The following is a 14,505-nucleotide window of genomic DNA, read 5'->3' on the forward strand; positions in this document are numbered from 1 at the left end:
TTCTCAATAATTTACTTCTCTGTATTACTAAAACTACTTTGTCTATAAAAGTTTGCTGAAATGAAAAATATTGCTATTTTTATTACATTTGGTTAAATTCATTTTAATATTTTTGTTAGGTATCTCCAAATTATCCAAGGCCATGCCAGCCATGTCATTGCAATCCAATTGGTTCCTTAAATGAAGTCTGTGTCAAGGATGAGAAACATGCTCGACGAGGTGAGAGCTGCAGCAGAATGTCACTGTTCTGATAAAAGGACAACTAAAAGCCAAATATGATTATTTTCAGAAGAATATTTTGCAGTAAATGTCATTCATGTAATAAATTTATTCTTTAATCTATCAGTGTATTAGCGTTCCCTCCAGGAAGCAGTTTTTAAATTCATCTCGATAATTACTTTCATGTTTAATTATAATGTTTTCATAGCAAGAAGAGTTGAATTATTTATTTTGAGATACACACACACACACACACACAGAGATAGAGAGAAAGAGAGAGAGAAAGTCAATCACAAATCTGTGGTATATGTAATTTTTTCATGTCATGTTATAGTTTGTAGCTTCTATGAGTTCTAGCATGAAATGCCAGCGTTCACTGAGGAATGTGTGTGTTGTAGTGGGAAAAACAAACAGAAGAACTCACACATTGAGATGTAGGCAATAATATAGAAAGCAAGAAGTGTTTATAAAGGACTAAGAAGGTAGTAGTCATGAGTTAATGAAGAGAAAGAGGCTGACACTAATTTAAGCTAAATACTTCCTTTGAGGAATGACATTCATGAACTCCAAACATTAAGGAATCAAATGCCAACATAACTCCTTGATATAAAGCGTTTAGGAGCTACTTCCAGGGCAGTTGCTCTCCAAGTTTAAGTAGGAAATTTATAGAATGCACTGGGACATTTCTTCTCTAGAAAGACTAAAATTAACCAAGGCTACAATGTAGTTTTCCCCCCCCCCCCCAATGACTAGCGTTAAAAGATTGGCAATGTTTCTTAGGCACAATTCTGATTACCTGCATTCTTTATAAAACTGTAGGATTATCAATCTGAGTGTTACATGTAGACTAAATTTTGAAATATTAAAAAGCAGATACCTTTTGATAGTTGAATGATGAATTACTGAGCTCACTTTTCGTTTCAAGCCTTCTTTTCTTTTTGTGGTTACAAGTAAATCACAATGTTGTTTTCATTAATAGCATGTAACTCTTCCCTAGCCCTTTTTGAATAATGAGTATATGATCACAGAATAAAAATGGAAAGGTAGAAAAATAAATATACAATTCAGTGGTAATTCAGGAGAGATGCCATTATTAACAATGTCATATATTTCTGTCATAATGCATAGAGAAATTTGTGATACTACTTCTCTTAACTTTTTGTGATGAGTTTCCCCAAAAATCTATGAAGATGTTCTCTGAAGTCTGGTTTCAGCACTTAAATAACACGTTATTATGTGGTTGTGCCATAATTATTTACCCTCTAAACTTTATATGGACATTAAGATTGTTTCAAATTTTTGTTTATTGTAACCACTCCTTTAATAATAATTATTCCATTTAATTATTTTTCAATTATTATAAAAACAATACATAGTAAAATAAATTCTTAATAGTAAAGAAATAAAATAATAAGTGTCCTCTTCAACCTATTTATCCCAGTCTTACTTCCAAAATTGAAAATATTGAGCATTTTTTCCAATTCAGTTTTTTAGTGAGTTACCTTTAATATCTAAATAATATTCTTATCAGTACTTTTATCACCATTACATATTGCCTATTGACTCTGTCTGGAAAGGTGAAGAAATGTATCACTCACAACACCTCCCTCCTTCATTCCACCATTCATACATTTTTATTATGTGTTTCTTCTATGATATCTTTATCATATTCAAGAGAGCTTACATGTCTATTTCATCGTTGACTACATTTAGACTTTCTCTTGTGGTCCTACTATATAAGATGTGATAAAGACCATCATCCCTACATTTTTTGCCACTTGTCAGTGTCTGTCAATTACATATTTATCTTTTCAAAGATTTTCAGTTATATTCAGCTCCAGACCAATAATTAATGCTTGTAATTTAGAAATAGAAATCTAATAATCAAGATTGTAACACTGTAATTAGATACATATTATTTGATACAGACTCAGATTGCAAAATTGGACAGATATCTGTAGGTCATTTTAATTTTCATGCTTACTCTGATAACTTCTTTAGGAAAGAGTGTAAGATGTGGTCTTATGGTTTGCACTTCTTCATCAGATTACATAACCAGATAGTAGAAAAGGATATTTTAGTGTATTACTGGCATTAATTTGATTACCAGGGAAATACAATGTATTTCTTTTCTGATTTTTCTTTTAGTTTTCTTCATTTTCTTTTGCTAGAAGGAGGTTTTCTCTCTCATAGATTTATAAGAGCACTTTAAATATTAAAAACAGTGATAGTAGGTCACTTTTTAATAATCAGTTTTCAGATTTGCTTTGAGTCTCACTACTGTTGATAATTTCTAATGCACAAAACTTCAAAAGTTTTATGTAATCAGCTATCAAAATTCAGGCAAAATTCTCTACTTATAATAATGATATCATCCCATGGTTATTATATATTTTGATATTTTTGTATTTCTTACATGCTTTATAATCCTAAAACTCTCATCTATCCAAAGATTAGAAAAATGTATTTGTTTTCTTTATTTGTATGATTTCATTTTATACTCAATTTTTTAATCCATCTGGAATTTATTTTGTTACATTTTACAGGGAAAGTTTCAAACTACATTTTATTTTTCAATACTCTTTTTTACTCATCTACATTTAATATTACTTTCAGCTCTTTAGACATATTATGTATATTTATTTTATTTTCTGTATCTGTTAGAAGCACTCTCTGTTATCTGAATCTGAGTCTGCATTTTTATTTCTCTTCTATCTCTTATTCATATGGTCTTCATTTTCTTATGTGTGTGTATGTATGTATGTGTGTTTTGTGGATGTATGCCTGCATATGTATTTCTTAGTTTATTCTTTCAGAAGCCTTGAATCTACATGAGGTTATGTGATAATGACCCAGTGTATGTAGGACCTAGAATTTTTGTTGTTCTTCTGTAAAGCCATGCTCCATGAACTGTAGTCTAGTCATCAGAATTTGCCAGTCAACTCCAGGAAAGACATTGTTTTAAAGAATGACTTAAGTCAATGTTTCTTTCTAGAAGTCCATTCTGTAGTTTCTCATCTCCAAGGGGTGTCTTTATTTCACACCAGCGCAACCATACTATTATCTGCCATCTATCTATCTATCTATCTATCTATCTATCTATCTATCTATCTATCTACCTATCTATCTACATACCTACCTACCTATCTATTTTTCTACGTTTAATTTTATTCTGTATCTTCAAGTGTTCTGAACAGGAGGGGTTCTTTGGACATCCAGTTTACAATATTTCCAGAAATAAAAGTTAAGATAGGCATTGTTTAATACATGAAGTACTTCTCTATTTAGCCTCAATTTCTGGAAATTTTAACATCAGAAGTAAATGATAAACTATTTAATGCCTTTGTAAACTTTATTAAAATTATCAGATTTCTTTTCCATTTGGTCTATTAGTGTAATCTATTAGAAATGAACTTATTAACATTAAATAGGCCAGGCGCAGTGGCTCACGCCTGTAATCCCAGCACTTTGGGAGGCCGAGACGGGAGGATCACGAAGTCAGGAGACTGAGACCATCCTGGCTAACACGGTGAAACCCTGTCTCTACTAAAAACACAAAAAATTAGCCAGGTGTGGTGGCGGGCACCTGTAGTCCCACCTACACGGGAGGTTGAGGCAGGAGAATGGCGTGAACCCGGGAGGTGGAGCTTGCAGTGAGCCAAGATTGTGCCACTACACTCCAGCCTGGGCGACAGAGCAAGACTCCGTCTCAAAAAAAAAAAAAAAAAAAAAAAAAAATTAAACAATATTTATATTTCCAGAGTATGTTCTACCTGACATCAGAGGGGATCCTTTTAATGTACTTTAGGATTCAGTTTGGAGTTTTACTCATCTTGATTCATAAGTTAAACTGCCTGTGACTCAGACACCCACCAGTTGTGCTCCTTTGGCAAATCACTTAATTTCTCTGTGCCTTATTTACCTCATCTGTGAAACGGAAAAATAATAGTGTCTGCCTCATATAGATGTTTGAGTACCAACTGAATTAACCCATGTGTTTTGTGTAATGCTAAGTACAATGACTACCTTAAAATAAGTGCTATTTGAGTCTTAGCAGTTTTGTTTATTTTGTGTTATCATTTTTTGCATTTGGATATCAAGTTAAAATTAGCTTCATAAATTGAATTACATAGCTCTCCATTTCTATATGACCATAAGAGTTTCAAGTTTTGAAAACAGTCTGTAAAAATTAACTAGCATTACAGAAAACCAAACACCGCATGTTCTCACTCATAGGTGGGTGTTGAACAACAAGAACACGTGGATGGACACAGGGACGGGAACATGACACACCGGGGCCTGTCAGTGGGTGGAGGTCTAGGGGAAGGATAGCATTAGGAGAAATACCTAATGTAGATGACAGGTCGATGGCTGCAGCAAACCACCATGGCACATAGATACCCATGTAATAAACTTGGATGTTCTGCACATGTATTCCAGAACTTAAAGTATAATAATAAAAAAATTAACTAGCATTAAAAGACATTTGTGGTAGTTCTTTGATAATTTGTCCTCTTTTGATACCCTTGATTAGCTTTGTTTACAGTTTCCTTTGCTTGCTTTTCTTTTTTTCAAATCTCTTTATTTCCTGTGGTGTTTATGTTTTCTCTCTCTTATACTTAAATGAATTGAATTTTAATTTATCTGTATTTTTTAAAGTAATGGACTATTTAAGCCTAGAAGTTTACTTTTGGGTATAGTTTATTTTTCCCATACCCAATAAACATTAAGTTCCCTTTTTACTGCTATTATATTCTACCTGGATAGCTATTTATTTTTAATCAAAGTCTTGATTTTCTCTTTAACCCAAGAGTTATTAAAGAGAAATATTTAGGCATTAATTCTTAAAATGGTTGAATTTTGCATAAAATTCTCTCATCATGTTTGATATTTGGAATTAATTTAATTCTAATTTTTGTGGCATTTGATACACATCTAAAAGTAGTAATTTATGTTAAGAAAATAAGCCTTAGATAATTTCTGCTTTGATAATTGAACATTTTTTATAGATTAGTCAATCATAAGCTATGGTAAATATTTAAAGTTATATACCACATAATATGTAATTTGACATTATTAGATTATTCAAATTTTCTGTTTTTACTTACTTCATCTGTAAATATTTAAGATGAGTAAGTTAGCATCATTTTCAGCCATTGACTTTTAAACTTTTTATTTCCGATATCTTTTGTTGTCTACATATTTTTGTGTTGATAATTAGTGCTTATTTGAAGCATGAACTTAATAATTTAAATCATGTTTTTATTATATTTTTATCAATGTAAAATGAGAGTTTGTCTTATTGAACCTAGTTTATTTGAGTTCTACTTTGGCCCTAATTAATATTTCACAACTTTTTTTTCTTTTCCATATGCTTTCTTGACACACATTCATTTTCTTTTATTTGTGATATTCCTGTTCATTTTGTGTATCTCTTGTGCATATTACATGTTTATGTTTTTAATAAGAACAGTAAGACTACTTAACTCATTAGTATGTATTTAGCATGCATTTCTGACACTAATTCTGTCATTCTGCTTTCTGCTTTCTCTCCCTAACGTTTCCTTGCCTTTTTTTCCCCCTCCTCCTTTCTTCTTTCTGATGGACTATATATACTACTGATCTGCTTTTATCTTCCTCCAGATTTTGAAGGTCTGTTAGTTGTATTAATTCATCCTGTATTTTTTCCATTTTTTTAACCAAAGACATGAATAAACAGTGTCTTTTGTACTTCTTCATGTTAAAAAAAAGTTAATTTAAACTTTTCATTTCCCTCATCTATTGCTTCTTATCCCCAAAGTATCAATTCCCATGAACACCTTTATTTTCTTTAACAATACTGCCAGTGGCAATGTTCTTGGAGAATCATTGTTAAACTGTTGTTTTAAGTAGTATATCTTTATTCCCAAGGCTACTTGCACCTGTGATAGTCTGTTGGAGCAGGCTTGTTTCATGAGCCACTAGTTTTGCATTCATTACTGCTTATTCTTCTCAATGTAGCATCATCAGCATTAGTGTTTGTGGAAATCACTCCTTGGTCTTTGTTTTCTATAGTCATAGTTTGGTAGATGCTTTGAGATTTCATCTTTCTTGTTTACATTTTTAATATTTTTATTGACACTTAGAAGATGCTATGTTTAGCCAATCATAGAAAACTTTTAATTAAACCCTATGCTTTTTGGTTTTAACTTTTCTTTATTGATGTACATCAAAAATCTATTTTTGTGTCAAAATAGTCTTTTAAAGGTTACGATCATTAAAACCTTAAGAACGAAATTATGTATTTGTTTTAGAAATGTTGATATGTGGCTCATCTTTCTTTAGGTTTGGCACCTGGATCCTGTCATTGCAAAACTGGTTTTGGAGGTGTGAGCTGTGATCGGTGTGCCAGGGGCTACACTGGCTACCCAGACTGCAAAGCCTGTAACTGCAGTGGCTTAGGGAGCAAAAATGAGGACCCTTGTTTTGGCCCCTGTAACTGCAAGGTACATTGTTTATTCCAGTAATGTACCACTGTCAAGATAGAAGGTTATTTTTCTTGGCTTCTCTGTTGATTTCCTTGGCATTAAGCAATTATAATGACTTCTGGAAGTATCCACTATCTATTCTATATGTGGTGACCCTATACATGTCTTTAAATGCCCACCAGCTTCACTGTAGCAAGATGTTTATAAGGCACTTATCTAAAAGCCTACAAATGCACAGAGGATAAACCACATTTAAAGGCTATGTTATTTTATAACAAAAACACTTTCACCCCATTGCCCAACTAGGGTGTTAATTTAAAAATATACGGCGCTAGAAATAGCAACCCTTTAAAACTGAAGTGCATTCAAATCTATTATACCTTTGCATCTAAATCAGAAATGAATTCTGTCAAGGGTTTTATTCTGAATTTTTAGATAAACTTCTAAAGGTTGAACACAGGTAAGTCTTCACATACTCACTACATTCAGATTTTTCTGTTTAATTATAAAAAATGTACGAAGCCCTAATGAAATTGATTAAAGGCTCAATATTTTCTTCCAAGAGTACTTTTGGAAATGCAACTTTCTTTGTTGTACATGTTTACCTAATAACAAATCATGTTAACACCAAGGGATGCATTACATCTGCAGCTTATAAACAATATGAAACATAGAGGCATGCACAAGTGAAAAATGAAAAGACTGACTTACTTTAGCTATGGTAATGAGTTCTATAACATTCTGACCAGACGGTGTATAACTACATTATCTGAGAGAATGAACCATTCTTTGAAAAAGTTAGCATACCATACTAACGTAAAAATGAAAGTTACTACTTTTTTTCTTTATTTTCAATTAAAGAGGGACCCTTATTAAAAATATTTTAACATGTTAGTATTATCTTGGCAGCTATGAAATATTATATAGTTGTATTTGATACATGTGAGCCTATGTGTACATATACAACCATTAAGCCATAATATAAGTAGCAAATATTAGTTTTAATGAAGTGTTTATGAACTGGGACAAGAATGTCTGGAAATATCATATCAAGCTAAATATAATAATAGTTACATAATAGGTTTATGTTACATCAGGGGCAATTTAGGAACCTATTTTGAACTACTGAAATAACAAAAGTCCTGTGGACACAGTAAGCAGAAAAGTCCACAAGCCTGTAGTAAAAAGTTGCCATGTCCTGGAATATAGTAAATTTTCTAATCTATTACATTTCATTCCAATATTATCTGAAATGAAAAATTGCTTGAGTCGACCAAGATTGTGTAGCAGTGTGTGAGTGATTGATTTATTAAGGATACCTCCCCTCTCCATCTTGTATGTCTTTGTGGGCAATCCTGCAGGCTCTTAGTGCATCTTCTCTAGTATTCATCAAAACATGCCTTGTGTGTGCTTTATTCTCTTTTCAAAACTCCCCAGAAATCTCTAACCTTTACCACTTGTTCAAATAAAGGACAGGCCAAACTGAGCTTAAAATGGAAAGAAACCTCCTGAGTTTCTGGAATACATAAAATCAAACAGGGAAGAAAAAGAAGTGGTTTGCTATACCTACCACTCATACAATGGTGATGTCTGGTATTTGCAAGGAAAGAGAGTAACAAGTGAGTTCATTTTCTTTGGTAAATATAGCGAGAAAGGCTAGAACAAGAGAGCTGTGGGGATTAGCAGGGCTCCAAGGGAAAGCCCCTTGAGCTGCTTGCTGCCTGCTCTCAGCCGAACTCAATATTGTACTCAGAATGATGATAATCCTAATAAGAAAGACGCCTCCTGTGTAGACACTTGAAGCTCTACACAGACAATTAAAACGCAACAATAAACAGCAATTCAGAAATCATAAAAGAGAATGAAAATTAAGTAAATAGCGTCATTAAAATAAATGCCTTTCAACCATGTGATATCTTAAATAGAAAACTGTAAGTTCTTATAAACTAAATTGTTTCAGGATTAAAAACTTGCAGAAAGCAAGTTTCATAAAACATCTACATAATTATAAAAATCACAAATTATATGCATATAACGTGAATTATATCACAAAATTACATCATATCACAATAATGTCACAATATGCCATGAAGAGTTACATCAAAATGTGCATGCAATGTACTACAATTAAGTGCCTACAGTCTCTTGTTTAAAAAATACTAAATAACCCAGCATTTCAACAAAATATGCATACAATTTAAATACTGAAAGGACACTTAGTGTAGAGAGAAATGTAACAGTTCATACTGTTTCACAAAAACATGATTTGACATAGATATGTCAACTGATTGTAAAAACAGCATGGACCACAATGCTGTCTAAGAAGCAAAATTTTATTGAGAGACTAAAATATTGGAGATATAAATTCAAATCAAATGACATATTTTTAGCAGAAGGGGAAGAATATACACATAAGTGTCCATGTATTTATATCCAAGTTAGTAACTTTAAATAAGTATTTTTCTGTAAATAGAAATAATATAAATCACACGTGAAATAATGTGTATATAAGTATTCATCTCCAAAGTGCATATTAACCTTATTTATACCTTTATTCTCTTATACTGTAACATATGAGTTTTTAAATAATTTTTCATCAGAAAGAAATATCTCACTGAAGTGTGAAGATGTTTTTAAAAAGGGCTTCATTAAGAAGTCTTGGGCCTAACTGGTTTTTGTTTTATAAATTTTAAATGACTGCTCTGTGATGAGTGCATTTCAGTTGAGGCTGTATTATTTTTCCTGTGGGTAAAATGACATACTGAGCTGATATGGACATCACTTCTCCCACTTTTGCTATTTTAAAAACACAGATATGCTGCATAAACATAGCAAATAGATTTATAAACATTTGGATTCAAGAAAGAAAGGGAAATTCCTAGATGTCAGACCGAAGAGGGAAATCTAAGTTAAGCATAAGCAAAAGCTCAAGCTAAACTGAGCAACTGGGGTCATGGGGTGGGGGATGGGAGGCAAGTCTTAGTTCTAAGATTGGGGCTAATGTTTGGAGTTTTAATGCCCTCACTAGGACTTGCCACTAGGATTTGGACCCACAGAGGGAAATTGCAGCTGAACTCACTGAAGCAGGGACACTAGAAATACTTTCAGACAGGGAAATGGGGTCTAGAAAATTCTTCCTGCAAGCCTGCAGAGGCAGCTAGAAAACTTTTCTTTTAGGGCCTCTGAGTGGGTAAAGGTTACTTACCTTGTGTAGGACCAAATCCTCAAACCTGTGTGCCACATGGGAATGGGATCCATTTTTATTCTCCCTTTATGTGCTGGAATTCTTCAACAAGTCAAGGAAATGGTATTCCCATAGGAAAAATAATACAGCCTCAACTGAAAATGATCTCATCACAAAGCAAGTAAAGTACACAAAAGGAAAATAACTACAAAAGGAAACCAGCAGCCACAAAAATAAGAATATTTGTACACAAAGAACTAGAAAGGATAGTCCGAAAGAAGTTTTATATTCATAAAAATCTGTGATAATATTTTCATCACATAAATCATAAAAATGTTTAAAATATTGAATTGTAAAAGCATGAATAGAAGATTGAAGAATAAACAAAGAAGGAATAGGAAAAAAATAAAACAGATGCTATATTAAAATTCAAAAGTAATCAGGTTTGGAAAAGAAACATATGTAATTTACTTCCAGAAATGAAAAAAATATATATAGTCATTGAAATTAAAAATTCAATCATTGGGTTAAACAAGAGATGAGAAACTGCAGGATAGAACATCAGAAATATAGACCTGAAAAAATTACCTATAAATTGACATAAGGAAGTAAATAAATATGATGCTAACTGACTCATAGAATGATAAAATTCAACGGAAGTTTAGCAGAAGTTGCCAAAGAAGAGATTAGAAGAAGTTGAGGAGAAACAATATTCAAAAAAAAATGAAGGAGAAAAGAATGATCATGAATTAAAAACTATTATAAATCCTCAGTTTGAGGATGATAAAAAATAATCTTACCCATAGTAGAAAATCTGTCAACCAGCAAGACAAAGATAAAAATATTAAAACTGGGGGCAACTATCTTTATTGTGAGTGTTTACCACTCACAGTCCAACTTCATTGAAAGAAATATTAAATAATACATGTCCTTTAGTAAGAATATTGAACCCATAAGACATTTTAACTGGATTGTAGCCTAGAAGAATCTATCTATAAAAAGCAGTAGTATTTCTTTATGTCAATGACAAGCAAATAGAAAATATAATAAAAATATTTAGAATAGCGACAAAAACTTTGTGATACCTAAAAATAAATGTTTTTAAAATTGAGATAATTTTTAAAGGTTATTGAAGAACGTAAAATTCTAAATGAGCAGACAGCTGACCATCACCAAGTACCAGTGAAAATCTGTGAAATTTTAAATGTTTACCATTTCTATTAATAGAGTTAATTAGTACCACAATTTAAGAGGGCAATATGGCATTATTTAGTAGCTTTGAAGGTGATAAAACCCTGTCAACCAACAATTCCACATCCAAATATTTACCCCAAAAAACTCTTAAAATATGTACAGAAAAACCATCTAAAAAGTGCTCAATGTAGACGTACTTACTATGATGAAGATAAGAAAAATAAATAAATAGCAAAAATAAATTCTCATATTCCCTTTAGTCTGATAAAAAACCAGTTAAGTGAATGAAACAGGTCTTCATGTATAAACAATGATAAATTTCAGAAACTTCAGGTGGAAAAACAATGTCATTATGCTATTATTTATATCAAGTTGTAAAACATAAAACAATGCTACATTGTGAGTACATACATTATAATTTAAAAATTTAAATACACTTGTAGGGTAAGTAGTAATTTCAGAATAGTAGTTACCTCTAGAGAAACAGGAAAGGGAATAAAACAGAAGTGAAATGAGATTCATTTGTATCTAAGTATCATTGCTTTAAAAATATATCTGAGGCAAATATAAAATATGAATGTTTTGTTACCTCTAGGTTGCATGGGTAATGCATGTTATATGTGCTTTTTTAATGTCTTAAAATAATTTCTAATTTAAATTTCTTTAATTGAATGTAAAAAAGAATTCCAGATTTAAAAAGAAGTGAATGAAATTTTTAATAAAATGTCAACTACATTATTGCATTTTACACATAAGATTTCCTCTTCAACAATGATATTAATGAACATTATCATCATCATATTTCAAAATGTTAAAGGAATGCTAGCTCAAGACACTAAAATGTTTATAATATTTTTGCATTGTTAAAAATTTTGAAATTTCTGTCTCTTATGAATTATAAGAGGCAAGTCAATTTCAGATATATGACAAGTCATTGAATGTAAGTGCTGTCTGACTCTCAGTATTTGTTTATTTCAAGTACCATATGCTAGAAATTGGCTCTTTTGCAGTTTGGTGTCATATTATTTATGCAAAATCAGTTGGTTTGTAGAATCTCACACATAATATAAATTGACCTTGATCTAGGTAGGAATATGTGCTTTTAGTTTTATCAAAGTCTTATAAAAGAAAGATAAATAGTGAAGTAGAAGACTAGAAATTAAAGTCTGTATTTTCGTATTGTTTTCCTTTGTTTTTATTGCATTTTTCCATTAAGTCCTTACAGGCCCATGAGACTATGTGATCTGGCCTTGGCTTACCTCTCCAGAATGTTCTTGAGTATCAGTCACTGTTTTTCAGCTTTGCTTAAATTTCTTGAGTCTATTAGTTCTTTGTAGCATCTGGAATTTTATAAGTTCTATTCGAATTGCTTGGGAAATCTCATTTCTAGCCCTATTCCTTTGCTTAGCCAGGCATTTTTAATGGCTTGGCTTAACTTCAACTTTCACAGGAAAGCTGCCCCTGCATCCTCAAATCATATCATTCTCATAGCATAATCACTTTTCAAACCCTTTTCTTTTATGATCTCATAATTATTAATTCTGTTTTATGTCTATCTTACCTCTGGTGATGATATGGACCCTATGTATTTTCTTTATCATTGTACAATAAGAAGATAACACAATGACTCATACAAAAGAAAGATGGAAGGAAGAGAGCTAAAATCTCGTGAAGCTTTAACAGTCATTTAGCCTTTCTGATTCTATTTTGTCATCTATGAAATGGTGTCATTGAATCTTTTCTGCCTTTCAATAGGTATAATTATAACATTGAAGCCCCGTACAAATATAAAGTATAACTATAAATACCTATTGGATTACTTTTTGTTGTTGTTTATATTGCTTTTCTCAAGCAGAGATAAGTTTCTGTTCTTTTTCCCTGAAAGGATTTTTATGGTGTGTTAACATTTTTATTGGTTTTGGATTTCCCCCTTCTTTTTCATTTGTGTACAGGAATGGTCACTTCATTAACCTGTAGACTTGATTCCTGGGTATTTTTACAAATGGCCTTCAATGGTACATTTAATCCTGAATCTAAATTACAGATGTAGAATTTTTGGCATAAAAGGTTCATGCAGGAATTTATCTCTTGCAACAGCTACAGTTCAAATAACATTATGTTAGCCAATTTTTTACATTGACAGACTCCTTGACCAAACTTTGGAAAGGCTTCTCTGAGTCCTCTTTTTGATGAGGCCTCTTCGTTGAGCCTTGTCCTCAAACCTAGCTTGGTTATAGCAAGAATTCTGCAAAGTCAGTGTGTGAATGACCCCTTACCCTTGATATCTGATCCCTCTGGCCTGTCTTCAACAAGAATCCTGTTCATGTGGTTTAGTAAGAATCCCCTGTATCCCTGATGTCTCTTCTTAATGATTGTTCACCCCTGATCCTTGCTCCATGGCTATAAATCTCCACCCTGTTCCTTGGCTGTGAATCCCTACTTGTTCATGTTGTATTGGGAATGGAGGCTAGTTCTTTACTAAGGTCGCTTTTTCCCTATTGCAGTAGTTTTTCACTGAAGCCTATTTTCATTGTTTTAACTACTGTCCAGCTCTGGTTCTCTTTCACACTATTAAAAGCTAAGCTTGTGAAAAGTGAGAACTAATGTTTATGTATTTCCTTCTCCTCCCTAACCCATCAACTGTTATCTAGCCTTGGAAAAGGGTGTTTTAGGAGTAAGTCCTCAACAAATACTGCTAATTAACTAATTATCCTTGTTTTGTTAACTTCTTTTAATACTAGGATGCATTAGTATAAAGGTCATAACAGAAGAAAACCTGTAATTAACTACAAACTACCAAAAAACCAAGCATGACTGAGAAATTCCTGAAGCAATTATCACAGAAAAATAACTTAAATGTCACTGTATCTATTCCTGGTAACTTTGTCAGTAGTACTCCAAGCTGACTAACAATCACAGTTCAGTATGTATTGCTGAAGTTGTACCTAATTTATAAGGCAGTAGCTTCCATGAGAAAGAATATAAGAAAACTACTGTGACTGTATTTCTCCAGAGAAAAACTGTACTGAGGAAACTACAGCAAAAAGAAAATTGATGTCAACACGATAGTATCTCACTTCAAGAAATCAAAAACAAAAGAACTTAGTAAAATTTTTCTAATTCAACTTTGTTTTTAAAGGGAAAAGAGAACTAAAGAAAAAAAGGCAGCCATGATAAGTTTTTTGAAGCATAGGCCACAACATTGAGCTATGTTCAACAGAAATAGATGTCTAAAGCACACATTTCTTCCTAAAAGAATGAAAACTGGTTCTTGGGGAACAAAAATATCATTGATTTTATGTGAAGGCAAACATTCACATGGTGCATCTGTACATAAAATATATCTGGAGTATTAAAGCTTCATGGTGGGGATGATTATGAAAAAATGGCTATATAGGTTCTGTAGGGACATGATAATAAAAAATAGATTAAGTAGACTGA

The 14,505-nt window shown here is 32.1% G+C and overlaps 1 protein-coding gene across 7 annotated transcripts in view; it reads left to right on the forward strand.

Annotated features, from left to right (window-relative positions):
- The window catches only part of LOC105465590 (laminin subunit alpha 2), a 628,094-nt gene that overhangs the window by 266,551 nt on the left and 347,038 nt on the right, over positions 1-14,505 (forward strand). For all 7 annotated transcript variants that reach the window (XM_071096438.1, XM_071096439.1, XM_071096441.1 and 4 more), the window contains exons 9-10: positions 120-219; positions 6,544-6,704. In XM_071096438.1, the coding sequence (XP_070952539.1) occupies positions 120-219; positions 6,544-6,704 (261 nt within the window). The remainder of the gene's footprint in view (positions 1-119; positions 220-6,543; positions 6,705-14,505) is intronic.

This window comes from Macaca nemestrina, chromosome 5, assembly GCF_043159975.1.
Source record: "Macaca nemestrina isolate mMacNem1 chromosome 5, mMacNem.hap1, whole genome shotgun sequence".
NCBI classification, from domain to species: domain Eukaryota; kingdom Metazoa; phylum Chordata; class Mammalia; order Primates; family Cercopithecidae; genus Macaca; species Macaca nemestrina.